We start from the raw sequence: 23,988 nt of genomic DNA on the forward strand, positions 1-23,988 counted from the left end.
GTCACAGGAGGATGGTAGTGAAGTGTCAAAAGATTTCTGAGTTGTTCCTCAGGAGGGATATATGCCTTTACTTAAAACTCCAGTTCCATAACGAGTCTTGTCAGCCTCTCAGTAAGAGCATTGACAAAATATAGTCTAGAGATGCAGGGAGAGTCTTTCTGCAAATCCATCTAGACTGCCTAACAGCTCCTTAAGCAACCAGTGTTGACGAGTTTCACTGTCTGCTTTCTTCACTCAAGTCCATGTCAGGAGCGATGCTACAAGATTGTCACACTTGAGAGGCTGTGTTTTCTGTTCCACAGCACAGATTCTGGTAAGATCGTTTCAATTTTTACTTATGTTGAAATTGCTGAAGACAGGGTCACAGTGTGACTCCTTTTATCTTTATAGAATCGTGGTTTAATATCTCCTGAGGGAGGTTATTGAACAGTGGGGAATTGATCAGATGTGGTGTTTGATTTATGCTGCTTTATGTGTGATTTATTTTGGGCTCATAAACTGTTATACGGTAACAGACATACAGGTGTTTTACTTGTAGCTTGGTGCGCTTTTTCTCATAGCAGGGGCAGTCCTGCATTGTGCACCACGTAACCGGGTGGGGTCATACTTTCATTTTCTCTTTCCTGACCGAGCTAGCTGTTGGAGAGGTCGCTTCTTCTGTGGTTGTCTGGGTCTAGGAGGTGGTGAGTGCCCCAGTCATTGGGTGGTATAAAGGTGCAGTATTTGTGAGAAATAAAAAGTGCATTTATTTGTATCCTACTGTTAGCGCAAGCTATGGAGGATCCTGATATGCTTGAGGGTACTCCCTCTATTCCTAATAGTAATACCTGTCTATTTTGTGAGGAGGCCTTGGTGTGCCCACCCTCTCAACTATATTCCTTATGCATCAACAAGGTTATTATGTCTAAGAAGGTGTACGATTGAGCCATCCACCTCTGAGGACTCGCTGTCCCGTGAAGTGCATACCCGTCAATCATCTCCATTGTCACATGCAGCTTCCTTTAGCACACATGATCTTCCGTCTGGAGGGAGCCTTTTACCATCGGACTTTACCGCACAGTTAAAGACGGAGGTGTCTGAGGCCCTTAGTGCTCTACCTCGCCCTGCTAAGCGAAAGGTTAAACCGAACCAGCTTCTTCCTTTTCCCCTCAGTCTTCCTTTAAAAAATGATTCTCGGACTCTCAGCTGGAGTTGTGGGGTTCTGTCCCTAAGGTGGATGGTGCTATCTCCACGTTAGCTAAGCGTACTACTATCCCTCTTGAGGATAACTCGTCTTTCAGAGAGCTGATGGATTAAAAGATGGAAACTTTTCTCAGAAAGATGTTTCAGCATACGGGATATTTCAACCGGCAGCAGCTGTTACCTCAGTTGCTGGAGCTGTGGCCTACTGGTGCGACTCCTTAACGGAATTGATCGAGGTGGTGGGTCCCCTCGACGTTATCCAAGACAGAATTAAGGCTTTGAGAATTGCTAATTCTTTTATCTGCGATGCAAACATGCAGATTATTCACCTGAATGCTAAAATCGCTGGTTTCTCAGTGCAGGCGCTCTGGCTGAAGTCTTGATCTGTGAACATGACTTCTAAGTCTAGACTACTTTCCCTCCCCTTTAATGGAAACATTTTATTTGGTCCAGGCCTGGACTCTATTATCTTCAAGGTTACAGGGGGTAAGGGTGCCTTGCTACCGCAGGATAAAAAGAACAAATCTAAGGGACAAGGATCTAGTTTTCGTTCCATTCGTTCTGAAAAGTCCTAACATCAACAGTCTTCCTCTAAGCCCGAGCAAACCAAGAGCACTTGGAAGCCGGCTCAATCCTGGAATAAATTCAAGCAGAACAAGAAGCCCCCCAAGAACAAATCGGCATGAAGGGGCAGCCCTGATCTAAAGCCGGATCGTGTAGGGGGCAGACTGTCACTGTTTTCAGACGCTTGGTCCAAGGACATGCAGGATCCTGGGGTCCTGGAGGTCATGGCTCAGGGATACAAGATGGCTTTCAAATCTCATCCACCCAAGGGCAGATTTCTTCTCTCAAGCCTTTAAAATCAGAAATGAGGGAAGCTTTTCTGGGGTGCGTGCGGGATCCGTCCTCCTTGGGGGTCATTGTCCCGGTTCCTATCGCAGAAAGAGGTTTGGGATACTACTCTAACCTGTTTGTGGTCCCAAAGAAAGAAGGAACTTTCTGTCCAGTTCTGGACCTAAAGTGCTTAAACAAATTTCTAAATGTACCCTCGTTCAGGATGGAGACGAGTTCCATTCTTCCTCTAGTTCAGGAAGGACAGTTCATAACCACTATAGATCTGAAGAATGCCTACCTTCATGTTCCAATCCACAGGGACCACTTCCAGTTCCTAACGTTTGTGTTCCTGAATCAGCACTTCCAGTTCATTGCACTTACATTTGGTCTAGCTACGGCCCCAAGAATCTTTACAAAGGTTCTAGGAGCTCTCCTGGCCGTCGCCAGAACCCAAGGTATAGCAGTAGCTCCCTAATTGGACAACATTCTGGTTCAAGCACCATCCTTTCGACTAGCAGAGGACCTTTCGGTATCTCTTCTCTCTCTTCTCTCCTCTCTCTTCTCTCTCTTCTTCGATCATATGGATGGAAGATAAATTTAGAGAAGAGTTCTCTCATTCCGAGCACCAGGGTAGAATTCCTGGGTACTATAATAGATCAATATCCATGAGGATATTTATAACAGACCAGAGACGGTGCAAGCTAGCTTCGGCATGTCTTGCCCTCCGGATCCCCTTAAGGCCATCTGTGGCTCAGTGTATGGAGGTAATTGGTCTCATGGTGTCTAGCATGCGCATAATTCCGTTTGCCAGGTTCCGTCTCAGATCTGTCATTCAGATCTGTCCCAACAGATTTCCCTGGACAACCGGTCGAGAGAATCGCTGTCTTGCTGGCTCTGTCCAGATCATCTGTCCCGAGGAACATCCTTTCTCTGACCATCCTGGGAGATTGTACTATGAACGCGAGCCTCTCAGGATGGGGAGCTGTTTGGTGTGCCAAGAAGGCACAGGGCCGTGGTCTCAGGAGGAACGCTCCCTCCCGATCAACGTTTTGGAGCTTCGAGCAATCTACTATGCTCTGAAGGCTTGGCCTCATTTGGGTTTGTCCCTGGTTTATCAGATAACAATCAGACAATATAACCTCAGTGGCTTACATCAACCATCAGGGGGGAACGAGAAGCTCCCTAGCAATGAGGGAAGTATCTCAGATTCTGGAGTGGGCGGAGGCCCACAGCTGTTTGCTGTCAGCAATCCACATTCCGAGTGTGGACAACTGGGAAGCAGATTTTCTCAACAGACAATCTTTTCATCCGGGGGAATGGTGTCTCCATCCCGAAGTGTTTGCGGAGATATGCAACAGGTGGGGGACGCCGGAGATAGATCTTATGGCGTCTGGTCTCAATACCAAACTACCCAGATATGGGTCGAGGTCCAGGGACCCCGAGGCGAAGCTAATAGATGCATTAGTGGTGCTTTGGAGTTTCAATCTAATCTACCTTTTTCCATCATTACCACTCCTTCCTCAGGTAGTGGCCCACATCAAGCAGGAGCAGGCTACAGTAATGTCACTAAATTTCCTAGGGTTTCCTACCTCAACAAGCATATACATATTATAGATAGCCAAATGCTGCAACACTGGTTAATATGGGGATCCCAAGGGATTTATTGTAATAATTGGACTACTATCTTTTCCAAAAATGTATAACATCCCCCTCTATGTTGAAGCCCTGTGGTCTTCTTGTCTTCATTTTGAAGATCCAAAAGGCTTCACGCAGCATCAGACGTGCTGCTCTGTTTCCCCGTCTAGGGGGGTTCCGAACACATTCTATAACCTGCCATGAGAGCAAAGCTAATAGATGCATTAGTGGTGCCTTGGAGTTTCAATCTAATCTACCTTTTTCCATCATTACCACTCCTTCCTCAGGTAGTGGCCCGCATCAAGCAGGAGCAGGCTTCAGTAATACTGATTGCTCCATCATGGCCGCGAAGGACGTGGTTTGCGGACCTAGTGAGGATGTCATCTTCTCCTCCATGGAAGTTACCTTGTCGCAGGGATCTACTGGAACAAGGTTCTTTTGTTAATCAAAATCTAGGTTCTCTGAGGCTGACTGTGTGGAGATTGAACGCTTAGTCCTAGCCAAGAGGTTTTTCTGAAAGAGTTATTGATACTCTCATCCAAGCTCGTTAGCCAGTTACTCGTCTCATCTATCATAAGGTGTGGATAACCTACTTATTCTGGTGTGAAGAGCGTGGTTTTCCTTGGCATAAAGTTAAAGTTGCCAGGATTTTGTTGTTTCTCCAGGATGGACTGGAGAAGGGTATTTCGGCCAGTTCCATGAGGGGTCAGATTTTGGCCTGGTCTGTTTTACTGCACAAGAGGCTCTCTGAGCTTCTAGATGTTCAGTCTTTTTTTAGGGCTCTGATTAAGATCAGACCTGTGTTCAGATCTTCGGCTCCTCCTTGGCGTCTGAATCTGGTTCTTAAAGTTTTGCAACGGGCTCCGTTTGAGCCTTTGCATGGAATTGATATTAAGTTGTTGTCATTGAATTTTCTTTCCACAAGCTATTGCCTTGGCGCGCAGAGTATCTTAGCTTGCCGCCTTGCAGTGTGAGTCTCCTTTTCTGCTGTTCCATTCGGATAAGGCTGTCCTACGTACTAAGGGTTTCTCCCTAAGGTTGTGTCGGACCGCAACATCAATCAAGAGATTGTGGTCCCTTCTTCGTGTTCTTCGAAGGAACGTTTACTTCATAATTTGGACATGGTTCGTGCTTTTGAAGTTTTATCTTCAAGCTACTAAGGATTTTAGACAAACTTCTTTCTTGTTTGTGTCATATTCTGGGAAGCGTAAGGGTCAGAAGGTCTCTTCAACTTTCTTATCTTTTTGGTTGAGGAGTCTTATCTGCTTAGCCTATGAAACAGCGGGACATAGACCTCCTCAGAGAATTACGGCTCATTCTACTAGAACAGTGGCTTCCTCTTAAGCCTTTAAGAACGAGGCCTCTATGGATCAGATTTGTAAGGCGGCTACCTGATCCTCCTTACACACTTTTTTTCTAAATTCTACAAGTATGATGTTTTTGCTTTAGCTGAAGCAGCCTTTGGGAGACGGGTTTTGCAGACTGTAGTGCCCTCAGATTAGGGTCCGCCTCTTTTTTTTTTTTTTTTTTTTTTTTTTTTTTGTCCCTTCCGTTATCATTCAGTGTCCTAGAGCTTGGGTATAAGTTTCCCAACAGTAAGGAATGAAGCTGTGGACTCTCCTTATATTAAGAAGGAAAATCTAAATTATGCCAGATAATTTAATTTCCTTCTGTATAAGGAGAGTCCACAGCTCCCGTCCGTGTTTCTCAGATGGGCGAACCCCTAAATTTTGTGTTTCTTTTGGCACCTTTTATACCGATATTTCTCCTACTGTTCCTTGTTCCCTCGGCAGAATGACTGGGGGATAGGGGAAGTGGGGGAGTATTTAAGCCTTTGGCTGGGGTGTCTTTGCCTCCTCCTGGTGGCCAGGTTCAGTATTTTCCAACAGTAAGGAATGAGGCCGTGGACTCTCCTTATACAGAAGGAAATGAAATTATCTGGTAAGCATAATTTGTTTTTTGGCCTCTGAAGTCAATTTGAGAGAATGCAACATTGTTACACAAAAGCCAAGGTGTTTAATGTCCTTTTAAAGCTACCACTTATTTAAAGGGATATTAAATTGCTGAATGTAACTACAATAGTATAGGTACTGCTCACCATGCTGCTTCCCTCTGTGGCGGCAGCTCTCATTAACCTGCGGTTTTAACCCCTTAAAAAAGCCAGTCGTATAAACCATAACATTTTAAATAACTTCCCAATTTACTTCTATGATCAAATTTTGCTTCATTCTCTTGGTATCCTTTTATTAATGGAGCAGCAATGCACTACATGGGCCTAGCTAAACGTATCGGATGAACCAATGATACAAGGCATATATGTGCATCCACCAATCTGCAGCTACCTCCCATAGAGCATTGCTGCTCCTAGTCTACCTAATTATGCTTTTCAACAAAGAATACAGAGGGAACAAAGCAAATTTGATGATGAAAGTAAATTGGAAACTTGTTTAAAATCACATGTCCTATGTAAAGCATGAAAGTTTAATTTTGACTAAACTGTCCCTCTAACTTAGTATCACCTAAGGACGCTGCAGCTCACTTATAAAGCTTGTAGTGTTAGATTCATTTTGTCATCTATGATGTATTTGATTTTAGCTTTGCATACTCATTTAGTGTTTTAACGTCAAACCTCACTGTTACAATGAAATGATAGGGTTTTTATCGTAAAAAGGTGTATATTTAACTTTTTTATACCTTTTTATCCCCCTTAAAGTCGAATCTGGGATACAGCATCGGGGCAGTGTTTAAAAACGCTTATTGGTAAGCAAAACCGTATACATTTCTAAAATTTAGTAATCTTGTTTTCATAGACAATAATAAAATATAATTATAAATATATAATAATTGAATACATAGTGTTCATTATTTGTGACACAAATAATCTAACCTTGTTTATTTTTATCCTTCCAATTTCAGATGATGATAATCCTCCAGTATCGTTCGTTAAATTTTCCCCGAATGGCAAATATATCCTAGCAGCAACATTAGACAAGTACGTAATCAGTAGCTCGACTGCTGTCTTGCAAGATTTTATGGCACTAATAAATGTATTATATAAAAGTGATTGTAGAAAAATATAGCAAAACCTAACTATCGTAGTTTACTTAGAAAATATCTTATTACTCCTAGAGTATGTTATTGCACTGTTGGTTGCATGTATATTATCTGTAAAGGCGGTAAACACACAGCGCCAGAGAAGCCGTGTACTACTGGGAGCTAGCTGAACAAATCTGGTGAGCCATTGACGATGTGTATAACCATCAATCAGCAGCTAGCTCCAAGTAGTGCTTTGTTGCTCCTGAGTTCTACCTAGATATGCTTTTCAACAAAGGCTACCAAATCAAATACGATAAGAGGTAATTTGGAAAGTTGTTTAAAATTGCAGGCTCAGACATATGAAAGATTAATTTTGACTTTCATGCCCCTTTTAAATCAGGGGTCTCAAAGTACCAGTCCGGACCCATATGCAGCCCTCATCATGTCTGTCATCTGGCCCTCCCTTGTTTAATAGGTAAACCATTCATTTTCATTTAAGATAAAATATAGACATCTGTTATCAATTGTGGGCTACAAATCCCACCATGCACTACTACTTGGGTAAATGTCACTCACTTCCAGTTCCTAGTGTATCCAGTTTTGGGCCACTTATTCAGTTCAAGCGGCCCCCTTTGGAGAAGAGCACTTGGCTAGTGGCCACCAGACACATTGAACTTGAACTTCAAAAGAAAAAAAAAAACAGGGTAACCGTATGGAGGCCTAAGAGATGGAGGCCACCCCATAATATTTTCCAGCCTGGAGAGTGTTTATTTAGCCTATATATAAATTTGCTAATGCAGATCATTTATTGCTTATTCATTGTTTTCAGCATTTTGCTTTTTCAGAACTCAAATCTATGCTTGTTTTTGTTTTATTTTTAGCACACTTAAGTTATGGGACTACAGCAAAGGGAAGGTAAGTTATTTTTATTTTTTTAATTGCATTTAAAATAAATTTGTCATTTTCTGATGCATATGCAGTGTATACCATATTTTGTTAATAAACTAATGGTATTGCTGAGGTTGCTGTGCATTGCTATGCATACATAGAGTACCCACAATTCTCTGTTCGCAGGGTCATTACATTTGTAACATGATATATATATGTGCGTGCGATGGACTGCAAATGTTAAATGTATATGAATATATGTATATATTTATATATTTTTAACCACATATTAACACACAAATATAAATGTATATAACCATAACACACAGACCGCAATGTAAATGCACTTTTCAGTGCCATTTGTTTCTAACACCCCACACCTGCCAACTTAAACCCCTAAAAACTGTCTTGTGCAGTTTTTTCTTAAAACAAATAATGTAATGTAATGGCTCGTTATTTATCGCATGCCTGTAAACAGGTGAATTTGCCCATTTACGGGTGTGCGATAAATTAGCAATCCACTTGTAATCTAGCCCAATGTGTAACCATGGCCTTGTTGCATATAGGTTGAATTTTTTTTTTTTTATATATAAAACTTGCCATAGAATTAAAAATTATCTTCCTGTCTTTATTAAAATGCATTTTTCCTGTCCATGCTATAGCCAGTCAGGGGCTGGGGCTATAACACGTCCCTGTTACTGAATTAGACGTGTAGCACAGCCCCTGACTGGCTATGAATTAGACATTCAGCAGTCAGGGGCTGTGCTACATGTCTAATTCAGTAACAGGGACGTGTTATAGCCAGTCAGGCGCTATGTTACACGTCTAATTCAGTAACAGGGACATGTTACAGCCAGTCAGGGGCTGTGCTACACGTCTAATTCAGTAACAGGGACGTGTTATAGCCAGTCAGGGGCTGTGCTACACATCTAATTCAGTAACAGGGACATGTTACAGCCAGTCAGGGGCTGTGCTACACGTCTAATTCAGTAACAGGGACGTGTTATAGCCAGTCAGGGGCTGTGCTACACATCTAATTCAGTAACAGGGACATGTTACAGCCAGTCAGGGGCTGTGCTACATGTCTAATTCAGTAACAGGGACGTGTTATAGCCAGTCAGGCGCTATGTTACACGTCTAATTCAGTAACAGGGGCATGTTATAGCCAGTCAGGGGCTGTGCTACACGTCTAATTCAGTAACAGGGACGTGTTATAGCCAGTCAGGGGCTGTGCTACACATCTAATTCAGTAACAGGGACATGTTACAGCCAGTCAGGGGCTGTGCTACACTTCTAATTCAGTAACAGGGACGTGTTATAGCCAGTCAGGGGCTGTGCTACACATCTAATTCAGTAACAGGGACGTGTTACAGCCAGTCAGGGGCTGTGCTACACGTCTAATTCAGTAACAGGGACGTGTTATAGCCAGTCAGGGGCTGTGTTACACGTCTAATTCAGTAACAGGGACGTGTTATAGCCAGTCAGGGGCTGTGTTACACGTCTAATTCAGTAACAGGGACATGATACAGCCAGTCAGGGGCTGTGCTACATGTCTAATTCAGTAACGGGGACGTGTTATAGCCAGTCAGGGGCTGTGTTACACGTCTTATTCAGTAACAGGGACATGTTATAGCCAGTCAGGGGCTGTGCTACACGTCTAATTCAGTAACAGGGGCATGTTATAGCCAGTCAGGGGCTGTGCTACATGTCTAATTCAGTAACAGGGACGTGTTATAGCCAGTCAGGGGCTATGTTACACGTCTAATTCAGTAACAGGGACATGATACAGCCAGTCAGGGGCTGTGCTACATGTCTAATTCAGTAACGGGGATGTCTTATAGCCAGTCAGGGGCTGTGTTACACGTCTAATTCAGTAACAGGGACATGTTATAGCCAATCAGGGGCTGTGCTACACGTCTAATTCAGTAACAGGGACGTGTTATAGCCAGTCAGGGGCTGTGCTACACATCTAATTCAGTAACAGGGACATGTTACAGCCAGTCAGGGGCTGTGCTACATGTCTAATTCAGTAACAGGGACGTGTTATTGCCAGTCAGGCGCTATGTTACACGTCTAATTCAGTAACAGGGGCATGTTATAGCCAGTCAGGGGCTGTGCTACACGTCTAATTCAGTAACAGGGACGTGTTATAGCCAGTCAGGGGCTGTGCTACACATCTAATTCAGTAACAGGGACATGTTACAGCCAGTCAGGGGCTGTGCTACACGTCTAATTCAGTAACAGGGACGTGTTATAGCCAGTCAGGGGCTGTGCTACACATCTAATTCAGTAACAGGGACATGTTACAGCCAGTCAGGGGCTGTGTTACACGTCTAATTCAGTAACAGGGACGTGTTATAGCCAGTCAGGGGCTGTGTTACACGTCTTATTCAGTAACAGGGACATGTTATAGCCAGTCAGGGGCTGTGCTACACGTCTAATTCAGTAACAGGGGCATGTTATAGCCAGTCAGGGGCTGTGCTACATGTCTAATTCAGTAACAGGGACGTGTTATAGCCAGTCAGGGGCTAAGTTACACGTCTAATTCAGTAACGGGGACATGATACAGCCAGTCAGGGGCTGTGCTACATGTCTAATTCAGTAACGGGGATGTCTTATAGCCAGTCAGGGGCTGTGTTACACATCTAATTCAGTAACAGGGACATGTTACAGCCAGTCAGGGGCTGTGCTACACGTCTAATTCAGTAACAGGGACGTGTTATAGCCAGTCAGGGGCTGTGTTACATGTCTTATTCAGTAACAGGGACATGTTATAGCCAGTCAGGGGCTGTGCTACACGTCTAATTCAGTAACAGGGGCATGTTATAGCCAGTCAGGGGCTGTGCTACATGTCTAATTCAGTAACAGGGACATGTTATAGCCAGTCAGGGGCTGTGTTACATGTCTTATTCAGTAACAGGGACATGTTATAGCCAGTCAGGGGCTGTGCTACACGTCTAATTCAGTAACAGGGGCATGTTATAGCCAGTCAGGGGCTGTGCTACATGTCTAATTCAGTAACAGGGACATGTTATAGCCAGTCAGGGGCTGTGCTACATGTCTAATTCAGTAACAGGGACGTGCTATAGCCAGTCAGGGGGCTGCGCTAAATGTCTCTAATTCAGGGACATTTCACACAGAAAGGGGGATAGGTAGTTTGAAATCTCTTTGTAGTTAACAAATAAATAAATAGCATTTTAGATTCTGTAGCCTACATAGGATTGTGGTAGCAAATGTCAGAAAGCAAGCCAACAAAACGGGAAAGATAAAGAAAACTGTAATAAATTGAAGAAGAAACCAAATTATTATCATACAGTTAGTGTGTTTTCCCTTCATTATTTATGTGTATGCTCTGTCTTGTTGTAACAACGCTAATATTCTTCTTTTACTCTTTTTTCAGTGCCTGAAAACCTACACAAGCCACAAAAATGAAAAGTATTGCATATTTGCAAATTTCTCCGTTACCGGTGGAAAGGTTTGTAACGATCATTTATCCTGTATTCTAGAAGTGTATACAACTTGTGTATATGTGTGTGTATGTATGTTTATATATGTGTGTATATGTGTGTGTGTGTATGTATGTATGTTTATATATGTGTGTATATGTGTGTGTATGTATGTATGTTTATATATGTGTGTGTGTATGTATGTATGTTTATATATGTGTGTATATGTGTGTGTGTGTGTGTGTGTGTGTGTGTGTGTGTATGTGTGTATATATATATATATATATCTAGATATCTGTATATATATATCTAGATATCTGTGTAGATAGATAGAGATAGATAGAGATAGATAGAGATAGATAGAGATAGATAGAGATAGATAGAGATAGATATATGTGTGTGTATATATATAGATATGTGTATATATATATCTATAATTTCATGTCTGTGAGGATCTTTAACACTAGTGTAAACTGTCACTGGAAATCACACACAAAAAAAGTTACTATTAGCAGTTTGGGGTCTATCTACCGTCAGTGTTTTGATATGACACTGGTTAGTATAAAATATTTTTTTTCCCCAGTTTTAATTTATAATTTTTTTTATTTTTGGCACCGGGTAATCTAGGTCCCTAAAGGGCAGTTGTATCTGTATAAATGGAGCAATACTGTATATATGTTCTTGTCACATTGGGTTTTTGCGTGCTGCTGGGACACATTTGCTAATAGGTTTCAGTAACTCACAGCAGGGGTTCCCTTGGTGTTTACATTTGTTACAAACTACTGATTGCAAAATACTCACCATGGGAATTTGCCGTCTCTCACAGTTTAAATGAACTGGCTGGTTCCATGTTTCCCAGGATGCGCGTTTAAGTCTCAATGATTTCTCAAGCTGCAGTTTTATTGTATATTAAATGTACATAGTCAGCTATCCTGAAGGTACCGGATATCTAAAGTTATTAAAAGGGGAGGAAGATACAGTTACTATAATTCAGAAAATGTTGCAGAGCATTAGGAAAAAACAATCTTCAAAAAAGACAAATATAAGAGTCATTCTGCCTTGTGTTTGTTTGTAAGACTTTCTTACGTTTTCTTTTTTTGAATGAAGATTAAAGGGACATGAAACCCAAAAAAAATTATTTCATGATTCAGAGTACAATTTTAAACAACTTTCCAAGTTATTTCTATTACCAATTTTTCTTAAGTCTCTTGGTATCCTTTCTTGAAGAGGCTGCAATACCCTACTGGGAGCTAGCTGAGCGCATTGGGTGAGCCAAGAACATGAGGCATATATGTGCAGCCACCAATTGGCTGCTTCTGATCCTGCCTGTTCAACAATGGACACCTAGAGAACAGTATTATATTGGAAAGTTGTTTAAAATCGCACACTTTATCTGAATTGTGAAAGGGAAAAAAGTTTCATGTCCCTTTTTTTTAAATTCAGCGTCTAAAATTCCTTGATTATTATAGCTACCATATGCATTTCTTTATTGCTTTTCCGGGTTTTGATCATTGGTGGACTGGCACCTATTTAAATATACAGTTAATATGGGATTCTAAAGAATCTTATATGTAGATTTATATTCTAAAACTGTTTTGGTTTTAAAGTCCCAGGAATGAAAGTTACCCTACAAGAAATGTACTACAGCAGCGTTTCTATATACAGCTGCTCACTTGCTCTCTCCGGCAATAAACCTGCTGTCACAGACCAGGATCCAATCCATGTAATTATGGAATAAAGACAACAATTTACAAGCCAACATTATATTAATTCTAAGCATTTATATAGCATTGTCTTTGCCCTTGAAACCCGTTGCCTTTTTATGTGTATTTCAATCAAAACCTATAATTGTTTGACTAAATTTAGATCTCTTCATTTCATTTATAAGATCCTGGGTCTTGGATTCTAGATATGTGCATTCGTAGGTTTCGGATACCTCCTGAATGCGTAAGAAGGGTGCTACTCGTGACTTTTTTCGGAGCTCAGTTTATTCTTGTGAAATTGCAACACACAAGAACAAATGCAGCTCCGAAAATAGCCAAGTGGCACGAGCGACTACCGCATTTGGAGGTATCCGAAACCTCCGATTGCACCGTCAGTAGGTACCGATTTTATTTCCCGAGATAGCAAATGTGAGTCATGTAGCCTTAGTCGGGAGTGTCACACACATCGCATGCCATGTTCTAGTGAAGTGCTTCTTTTTGCCAGGGATTAGTATGAAGATGTTGTACTGTTTTGCAACCTTTTTTGTTTTGGTCTTATGATTCCAGAAACCTTTGTAATCAGGAAATGCTGTATTAGCTGCAAACAAGAACCAAGATCCCTGGTGGGAATTTGCTTTCCATGGAGATTTTTTTTCCCTTGTATTAATATATTTTATTATTGTTGAGCTTGCATCACTGTCAGATTAAACATAACATATCTCTTAGGAGTTGCACATTAGTGTCTTCCTATTTAAAAAAAAAAGCGCTATGTACTGAAGCATACGCACGCACACAGACACCTGACTGTCACGTCTCATGCCAAAACCATGGGCATTAAAGGGACAGCATACACCAATTTTCATATAACTTCATGTAATAGAGACACTACTATAACGAATATGCACAGATACTGATCTAAAAATCCAGTATAAAACCTTTTAAAAACGTACTTGGAAGCTCCCAATTTAGCACTGTTTAAAAGGTTAGTCTGGGACACCCAGTGAAAGGGGCTGGTAAGAAAAAAAGGCAGATCCCACCCCCCCCCCCCCTCTCTGCATATGAAAAAGACATTTTACACAAACAGGAGCAAGCTGCAGTAGGTAGTAGAGAGGTCTACTTCTAAAACTTTAGACGTGGTTAGGAGTCTGAAAATTAGCGCAATGTTGTTAAAAAAAAAAAAAAAAAGTTACTTTACATTTTTATAAAATAAACCCTGTATAGGATATATAAATAGATCATCTACAAAACATTTATGCGAAGAAAAATCTAGTGTATAATGTCCCTTTAATATTCACCCCCACCCCCCTTTTTTGGCTCTGTGAAGGCTTTACACAAGATTTTGGAGTGCCGGCGTTCATCCCAAATGTGTTCAGTGCATTTTAGGTCAAGGGTCTTTACAGAGCACACAAGTTCCTCCACTCCAAACCTGTTATATGTCCTCACAGCCCTTGCTTGTGCACCGGGTACCGTCCTGCTGGAACAGGAAATGGCCTTCCCCACACTATTGCTGCAAAGTATGACGTACCCAATTGTCTAAAATGTCTTTGTAATCCTGTAAGGGCCTAGCTTGCAGAAGCTGAAATGTATTGTTAAAATAGTATAGGCCATAAATGCATACAGTTTATATAAAGCTTGATAGGCAATAATGATGCTATTTTATTTTCTCCTCCTTTCCCCAGTGGATTGTTTCAGGCTCAGAAGATAACTTTGTTTACATCTGGAATCTACAAACGAAGGAGATTGTCCAGAAGTTACAGGGACATACAGGTAAGAACACCCAGTGACGCCCCCTGGTGGTCTATTTCATTCAGACAGAGCCTATGATTTTAAACAACTTTCCAATTTACGTCTTATCAAATTTGTTTCATATCACTCTTGTATGTTTAAGGAGCTGCAATTCAGTACATAGAGCTAGCTGAGCACATCAGGTGAGCCAATAGGAAGAGGGTTATAAGTGCAACCACCAATCAGCAGCTAGCTCAGTAGTACATTGCTGCTCCGGAGACTACCTAGATATTATTTTCAACAAAGGCTTTAAGGAGAATAGAGCAAATTAAATAGACTTAAATTGATAAGTTGTTTAAAATGACTTTTGGGTTTAATATCCCTTTAATGGGACCTTTAATTGTAATTTTTAAATATAAGCAGTTTAAAATAAAAAAAAAAACATAATTCAGAGCGTACAATTTTTAAATGACTTTCCAATTTATTTCTATTTAATTTGCTTTGTTCTCCCACAATCCTTTTTTTGAAAAGCATACTTGGGTAGGCTAGTGAGCAGAATGGGGGTAAGACATATATGCCACTTGTCATTGGTTCACCCAAAGTGTTCTGCTAGCTTTCAGTAGTGCATTTGCAGCTCCTTCAACAAAGGATACCAAGAGAATAAAGATTTGATTATATAGAAGTAGACTGGAAAGATGTTTAAAATTGTATCCTCTATCTGAACCATGAAACAAAAATGTTCATGTCCCTTTAAAGTGATTGTAAAGTTTGCCTATTTAATACACAGTATATAAAATCATTCAGAAAAACTGGGGCATTAACTTTAAAATATTTAATGACATTTCCTTTGTAAAATAATTATGATTTAGTGATTGTAAACCACGTGCCATTCCTCCGCCCGCATCTCATACTTTATTTAGTTGATCTATGACAAATCCGGCTTCATCCAATCGTGTGCCCCGCGAGCTGGACGCCGAAGGGGTCACCCAACGATTGGATGAAGCCGGATTTGTCATTGATCAGCTAAATAAAGTATGAGATGTGGGCGGAGAAACGGCGCAATGTTTACCATCACTAAATAGTAATTATTTCTCCAACATAGGTGTGTCCGGTCCACGGCGTCATCCTTACTTGTGGGATATTCTCTTCCCCAACAGGAAATGGCAAAGAGCCCAGCAAAGCTGGTCACATGATCCCTCCTAGGCTCCGCCTACCCCAGTCATTCTCTTTGCCGTTGTACAGGCAACATCTCCACGGAGATGGCTTAGAGTTTTTTAGTGTTTAACTGTAGTTTTTATTATTCAATCAAGAGTTTGTTATTTTGAAATAGTGCTGGTATGTACTATTTACTCAGAAACAGAAAAGAGATGAAGATTTCTGTTTGTATGAGGAAAATGATTTTAGCAACCGTCACTAAAATCCATGGCTGTTCCACACAGGACTGTTGAGAGCAATTAACTTCAGTTGGGGGAACAGTGAGCAGTCTCTTGCTGCTTGAGGTATGACACATTCTAACAAGACGATGTAATGCTGGAAGCTGTCATTTTCCCTATGGGATCCGGTAAGCCATGTTTATTACGATCGTAAATAAGGGCTTCAAAAAGGGCTTATTAAGACTGTAGACTTTTTCTGGGCTAAATCGATTGATTATTAACACATATTTAGCCTTGAGGAATCATTTTATCTGGGTATTTTGATATAATAATATCGGCAGGCACTGTTTTAGACACCTTATTCTTTAGGGGCTTTCCCAAAGCATAGGCAGAGCCTCATTTTCGCGCCGGTGTTGCGCACTTGTTTTTGAGAGGCATGGCATGCAGTCGCATGTGAGAGGAGCTCTGATACTTAGAAAAGACTTTCTGAAGGCGTCATTTGGTATCGTATTCCCCTTGGGGCTTGGTTGGGTCTCAGCAAAGCAGATACCAGGGACTGTAAAGGGGTTAAAGTTCAAAACGGCTCCGGTTCCGTTATTTTAAGGGTTAAAGCTTCAAAATTTGGTGTGCAATACTTTTAAGGCTTTAAGACACTGTGGTGAAAATTTGGTGAATTTTGAACAATTCCTTCATGTTTTTTCGCATTTGCAGTAATAAAGTGTGTTCAGTTTAAAATTTAAAGTGACAGTAACGGTTTTATTTTAAAACGTTTTTTGTACTTTATCAAGTTTATGCCTGTTTAACATGTCTGAACTACCAGATAGACTGTGTTCTGAATGTGGGGAAGCCAGAATTCCTATTCATTTAAATAAATGTGATTTATGTGACAATGACAATGATGCCCAAGATGATTCCTCAAGTGAGGGGAGTAAGCATGGTACTGCATCATTCCCTCCTTCGTCTACACGAGTCTTGCCCACTCAGGAGGCCCCTAGTACATCTAGCGCGCCAATACTCCTTACTATGCAACAATTAACGGCTGTAATGGATAATTCTGTCAAAAACATTTTAGCCAAAATGAACACTTATCAGCGTAAGCGCGACTGCTCTGTTTTAGATACTGAAGAGCATGACGACGCTGATAATAATATTTCTGAAGGGCCCCTAACCCAGTCTGATGGGGCCAGGGAGGTTTTGTCTGAGGGAGAAATTACTGATTCAGGGAACATTTCTCAACTAGCTGAACCTGATGTGATTGCATTTAAATTTAAGTTGGAACATCTCCGCATTCTGCTTAAGGAGGTATTATCCACTCTGGATGATTGTGACAAGTTGGTCATCCCAGAGAAACTATGTAAAATGGACAAGTTCCTAGAGGTGCCGGGGCTCCCAGAAGCTTTTCCTATACCCAAGCGGGTGGCGGACATTGTTAATAAAGAATGGGAAAGGCCCGGTATTCCTTTCGTCCCTCCCCCCATATTTAAAAAATTGTTTCCTATGGTCGACCCCAGAAAGGACTTATGGCAGACAGTCCCCAAGGTCGAGGGAGCGGTTTCCACTTTAAACAAACGCACCACTATACCCATAGAGGATAGTTGTGCTTTCAAAGATCCTATGGATAAAAAATTAGAAGGTTTGCTTAAAAAGATGTTTGTTCAGCAGGGTTACCTTCTACAACCAATTTCATGCATTGTCCCTGTCGCTACAGCCGCATGTTTCTGGTTCGATGAGCTGATAAAGGCGGTCGATAGTGATTCTCCTCCTTATGAGGAGATTATGGACAGAATCAATGCTCTCAAATTGGCTAATTCTTTCACCCTAGACGCCACTTTGCAATTGGCTAGGTTAGCGGCTAAGAATTCTGGGTTTGCTATTGTGGCGCGCAGAGCGCTTTGGTTGAAATCTTGGTCGGCTGATGCGTCTTCCAAGAACAAGCTACTTAACATTCCTTTCAAGGGGAAAACGCTGTTTGGCCCTGACTTGAAAGAGATTATCTCTGATACCACTGGGGGTAAGGGCCACGCCCTTCCTCAGGATCGGCCTTTCAAGGCAAAAAATAAACCTAATTTTCGTCCCTTTCGTAGAAACGGACCAGCCCAAAGTGCTACGTCCTCTAAGCAAGAGGGTAATACTTCTCAAGCCAAGCCAGCTTGGAGACCAATGCAAGGCTGGCACAAGGGAAAGCAGGCCAAGAAACCTGCCACTGCTACCAAGACAGCATGAAATGTTGGCCCCCGATCCGGGACCGGATCTGGTGGGGGGCAGACTTTCTCTCTTCGCTCAGGCTTGGGCAAGAGATGTTCTGGATCCTTGGGCGCTAGAAATAGTCTCCCAAGGTTATCTTCTGGAATTCAAGGGACTTCCCCCAAGGGGGAGGTTCCACAAGTCTCAGTTGTCTTCAGACCACATAAAAAGACAGGCATTCTTACATTGTGTAGAAGACCTGTTAAAAATGGGAGTGATTCATCCTGTTCCATTAAGAGAACAAGGGATGGGGTTCTACTCCAATCTGTTTATAGTTCCCAAAAAAGAGGGAACGTTCAGACCAATCTTAGATCTCAAGATCTTAAACAAGTTTCTCAAGGTTCCATCGTTCAAGATGGAAACCATTCGAACTATTCTTCCTTCCATCCAGGAAGGTCAATTCATGACCACGGTGGATTTAAAGGATGCGTATCTACATATTCCTATCCACAAGGAACATCATCGGTTCCTGAGGTTCGCATTCCTGGACAAACATTACCAGTTCGTGGCGCTTCCTTTCGGATTAGCCACTGCTCCAAGGATTTTCACAAAGGTACTAGGGTCCCTTCTAGCTGTGCTAAGACCAAGGGGCATTGCTGTAGTACCTTACTTGGACGACATTCTGATTCAAGCGTCGTCCCTTCCTCAAGCAAAGGCTCACACGGACATTGTCCTGGCCTTTCTCAGATCTCATGGATGGAAAGTGAACGTGGAAAAGAGTTCTCTATCTCCGTCAACAAGGGTTCCCTTCTTGGGAACAATAATAGACTCCTTAGAAATGAGGATTTTTCTGACAGAGGCCAGAAAAACGAAACTTCTAGACTCTTGTCGGATACTTCATTCCGTTCCTCTTCCTTCCATAGCTCAGTGCATGGAAGTGATCGGGTTGATGGTAGCGGCAATGGACATAGTTCCTTTTGCACGCATTCATCTAAGACCATTACAACTGTGCATGCTCAGTCAGTGGAATGGGGACTATACAGACTTGTCTCCGAAGATACAAGTAAATCAGAGGACCAGAGACTCACTCCGTTGGTGGCTGTCCCTGGACAACCTGTCACGAGGGATGACATTCCGCAGACCAGAGTGGGTCATTGTCACGACCGACGCCAGTCTGATGGGCTGGGGCGCGGTCTGGGGATCCCTGAAAGCTCAGGGTCTTTGGTCTCGGGAAGAATCTCTTCTACCGATAAATATTCTGGAACTGAGAGCGATATTCAATGCTCTCAAGGCTTGGCCTCAGCTAGCGAGGGCCAAGTTCATACGGTTTCAATCAGACAACATGACAACTGTTGCGTACATCAACCATCAGGGGGGAACAAGGAGTTCCCTGGCGATGGAAGAAGTGACCAAAATCATTCTATGGGCGGAGTCTCACTCCTGCCACCTGTCTGCTATCCACATCCCAGGAGTGGAAAATTGGGAAGCGGATTTTCTGAGTCGTCAGACATTGCATCCGGGGGAGTGGGAACTCCATCCGGAAATCTTTGCCCAAGTCACTCAGCTGTGGGGCATTCCAGACATGGATCTGATGGCCTCTCGTCAGAACTTCAAAGTTCCTTGCTACGGGTCCAGATCCAGGGATCCCAAGGCGGCTCTAGTGGATGCACTAGTAGCACCTTGGACCTTCAAACTAGCTTATGTGTTCCCGCCGTTTCCTCTCATCCCCAGGCTGGTAGCCAGGATCAATCAGGAGAGGGCGTCGGTGATCTTGATAGCTCCTGCGTGGCCACGCAGGACTTGGTATGCAGATCTGGTGAATATGTCATCGGCTCCACCTTGGAAGCTACCTTTGAGACGAGACCTTCTTGTTCAGGGTCCGTTCGAACATCCGAATCTGGTTTCACTCCAGCTGACTGCTTGGAGATTGAACGCTTGATCTTATCGAAGCGAGGGTTCTCAGATTCTGTTATCGATACTCTTGTTCAGGCCAGAAAGCCTGTAACTAGAAAGATTTACCACAAAATTTGGAAAAAATATATCTGTTGGTGTGAATCTAAAGGATTCCCTTGGGACAAGGTTAAGATTCCTAGGATTCTATCCTTCCTTCAAGAAGGATTGGAAAAAGGATTATCTGCAAGTTCCCTGAAGGGACAGATTTCTGCCTTGTCTGTGTTACTTCACAAAAAGCTGGCCGCTGTGCCAGATGTTCAAGCCTTTGTTCAGGCTCTGGTTAGAATTAAGCCTGTTTACAAACCTTTGACTCCTCCTTGGAGTCTCAATTTAGTTCTTTCAGTTCTTCAGGGGGTTCCGTTTGAACCCTTGCATTCCGTTGATATTAAGTTATTATCTTGGAAAGTTTTGTTTTTAGTTGCAATTTCTTCTGCTAGAAGAGTTTCAGAATTATCTGCTCTGCAGTGTTCTCCTCCTTATCTGGTGTTCCATGCAGATAAGGTGGTTTTACGTACTAAACCTGGTTTTCTTCCAAAAGTTGTTTCTAACAAAAACATTAACCAGGAGATTATCGTACCTTCTCTGTGTCCGAAACCAGTTTCAAAGAAGGAACGTTTGTTGCACAATTTGGATGTTGTTCGCGCTCTAAAATTCTATTTAGATGCTACAAAGGATTTTAGGCAAACATCTTCCTTGTTTGTTGTTTATTCCGGTAAAAGGAGAGGTCAAAAAGCAACTTCTACCTCTCTCTCTTTTTGGATTAAAAGCATCATCAGATTGGCTTACGAGACTGCCGGACGGCAGCCTCCCGAAAGAATCACAGCTCATTCCACTAGGGCTGTGGCTTCCACATGGGCCTTCAAGAACGAGGCTTCTGTTGATCAGATATGTAGGGCAGCGACTTGGTCTTCACTGCACACTTTTACCAAATTTTACAAGTTTGATACTTTTGCTTCTTCTGAGGCTATTTTTGGGAGAAAGGTTTTGCAAGCAGTGGTGCCTTCCATTTAGGTGACCTGATTTGCTCCCTCCCTTCATCCGTGTCCTAAAGCTTTGGTATTGGTTCCCACAAGTAAGGATGACGCTGTGGACCGGACACACCTATGTTGGAGAAAACAGAATTTATGTTTACCTGATAAATTACTTTCTCCAACGGTGTGTCCGGTCCACGGCCCGCCCTGGTTTTTTTAATCAGGTCTGATAATTTATTTTCTTTAACTACAGTCACCACGGTACCATATGGTTTCTCCTATGCAAATATTCCTCCTTAACGTCGGTCGAATGACTGGGGTAGGCGGAGCCTAGGAGGGATCATGTGACCAGCTTTGCTGGGCTCTTTGCCATTTCCTGTTGGGGAAGAGAATATCCCACAAGTAAGGATGACGCCGTGGACCGGACACACCGTTGGAGAAAGTAATTTATCAGGTAAACATAAATTCTGTTTTTACGAAGAAAGTGTCTTTAAATATTTTAATGAATGCAAGTGCCCCTGTTTTTATGATTGATTTTATATACTGTGTATTAAGTAGGCAAACTTTACAATCTCTGGTCTGCTTAGTAAAACTTTCCAACGGACCTCAATAATTGAACTTGCTTGTTTAGTGTCTCTTTCATCCAAATGAATCAATGAATAAAGCTCTGATAAACTCTGAGGTTTACTAAAAACGTATCCTGTGAGCAGTAGTTAAAGGGACACAAAACTCAAATTTTTACTTTAACGATTCAGATAGAGCAGCAACTTTCTAATTTACGCCTATTTTTTTTTTTTTTTTTTTTTTGGATATACGTTCAGCCAACCAATAAGTAATCATAACCCAGGTTCGGAAACAAAAATGGGCCGGCTCCTAAGTGTTACATTCCTGCTTTTTAAATAAAGATAGGGAAGAACAAAGAAATTGATAATAGGAGTAAATTAGAAAGTTGCTTAAAATTGCTGCTTCTGAATCGTGAATGAAAACATTTGGATTTAGTGTCCCTTTAAGCAGCATTGCTTTGTAGGAAAAGTCAGACCTGTAAGTGAAAATGCTCCCTTCAGCTGGTACAATAACGTAATGTTGTTTTTTCATATCTCATGCAGTTAGCACTTACGTTGTTTAAATAAGATCTATAAACAAAAAAAATATTTGTTCCTTTTTTAGATGTCGTAATTTCAACAGCCTGTCACCCAACAGAAAATATAATTGCCTCTGCAGCTCTAGAAAATGACAAGACCATCAAATTGTGGAAGAGCGACTGCTAGGAGCTATGCCAGCCTATTTGTAGACTGTATGGGCACGAGAACATTCATCCCCCTCCCCTATACTGCACAGCAGAAAAAAAGAACATAATTTTTATTTTTTTTTGTTTCCTGCGCAAAGGAACTTTTATCCAATCTGAATTTTATCTAATTATTGTAGATCACAAACCTAAAATGTAAAAAAAAAAAAACACAAAAACAAAACCTCAATATTTTTCATAAGAGCTGCAATAAAGCTCACTTGTTTTTTGTTTTGGTTTTTTGGTTTTTTTATTTTTCTTCCCGTGGTTTCGTTGTTGCAAACATTTTTCAAGGTTTGAAGGAAACATTTAAATGTAGTTTGCTCCTCTTCAGTAAATGAATTTCTTTATCCAAAGAACTTGACATTTAATGTCTTAATGCGACAGTAGAAGATGTGCCGCAGACGTTATGTTTTTCCTCCATGTCAAGGGTGCTACAGATTCTGTAGAATGTCTTCTAACTTGTAGTTCATTTCAACTTCTTTCTGTCCAAATCTATCCCATTGTACTCATCTTGTGACCAAATCAGTCAGCTGGGAGAATCGGCTATCAAAATTGTTCATATCGCTTTAATATTACTAAACAAAGAAAATGGAGACCTTTTTAAGTTCTGCCGTTGTATAGTTGCGTATGTTTACTTGCTAAATGTGTTAAGTAGATTGCTGTTCGAGCTCTGTTTTTAATAGTCTTTATTCCCTCTACTTAAGGCACCTAACGTGGAGTTCATTGTCAACGGCACACGTAACCAGTACCGTATCAACGACATCTTTTTGCTGTTATGTTGTTGGAAGGGGTTAAAATTTTCAGCTTTATCTTTGTTTAGCTAATTTTCTTTATTTGGGGGGGGGGGTAGCCAGTTTTGTGAAGTTTGCAGCTCATTGTAAAGTTATTTCAATGTTTAAAAAAGAAAAGCAACCACAGGTTTTGTATTTTTGAAATACATAGTATTGTATTGCTTATGGCATGAGTCTGTATTTCCGTCAGAATTTTTTATATATATTTTTGTCATATTTAGTGTTTTTTTTCCATAACATCCAGAACCATAAGCTGTAATAAAGATAAGGTGGGTTTTTACATGATTTATAGTAGACGGTAATAATTTCATCCCATATTTTAAGATACAATGAAGCGCCTTTGTAAGCTACTACAGTATGTGGTCATGAGAAAAATACCCAAGCGTTGCTCCAGTTAGATTTTTGTTTGACGTGCCGATTTGATTAATATTCTCTAGTACTTTCATACAATGAAAAGAATATTCTAGTACAAATTTACATGCTCCGTGTTTTACCTTCGCAAAAAGGTTAAAGTTAGGGATTTGCATTTGTGTGATTTGCTGTACAGCAAACGCCGCCGGCAGCATCATTTACTCTTTTTCGGAGTCTGGTTTCTGTGTGTTGCATTTTTACAAGAAAAAGAAGAGACCAGTGGCCCATAGCTTGATAAACTTCTAGGTAAAGTCACCATCTGTGAGCATAAAGAGTTGCTGTGTGTGAAGGACTTGGTGTGGGATCTACTATTAAGATTGGAGCATGGATTTTTGTATTAGAATCTTTTTCTAAACCAAAACTGAAAAGTCAAAGATGCAAAAATGTATAGTAGCTCATAAAAAAGTATTCAATGGCAGGCAGCAGCTTTAAGTAGATGATCAGTATGCAAATAAGACACAGAATTTGGAGGTTTAGTTCACGGCAGAAGGCGGCGACTATTCATGCCACTCGGCTGTTTTCGTTTCTGCATTTATTCTTGTGCAACAGCAACGCAATAAAATCTGGT

At 41.5% G+C, this 23,988-nt stretch overlaps 1 protein-coding gene across 2 annotated transcripts in view; it reads left to right on the forward strand.

Annotated features, from left to right (window-relative positions):
* WDR5 (WD repeat domain 5) overlaps window positions 1-23,294 on the forward strand; it is a 49,280-nt gene extending 25,986 nt beyond the window's left edge. The window contains exons 9-15 of one of the 2 annotated variants that reach the window (XM_053695773.1): window positions 6,365-6,411; window positions 6,568-6,643; window positions 7,088-7,162; window positions 7,569-7,602; window positions 10,976-11,050; window positions 14,404-14,491; window positions 22,098-23,294. In XM_053695773.1, coding sequence (XP_053551748.1) covers window positions 6,365-6,411; window positions 6,568-6,643; window positions 7,088-7,162; window positions 7,569-7,602; window positions 10,976-11,050; window positions 14,404-14,491; window positions 22,098-22,198 — 496 coding nt within the window. In that variant the 3' untranslated portion in view covers window positions 22,199-23,294. The remainder of the gene's footprint in view (window positions 1-6,364; window positions 6,412-6,567; window positions 6,644-7,087; window positions 7,163-7,568; window positions 7,603-10,975; window positions 11,051-14,403; window positions 14,492-22,097) is intronic. The other variant, XM_053695774.1, reaches the window with a different exon arrangement.
* The last annotated feature ends 694 nt before the right edge of the window (window positions 23,295-23,988 follow it).

Source organism: Bombina bombina, chromosome 12 (assembly GCF_027579735.1).
Source record: "Bombina bombina isolate aBomBom1 chromosome 12, aBomBom1.pri, whole genome shotgun sequence".
In the NCBI taxonomy this organism is placed as follows: Eukaryota; Metazoa; Chordata; class Amphibia; order Anura; family Bombinatoridae; genus Bombina; species Bombina bombina.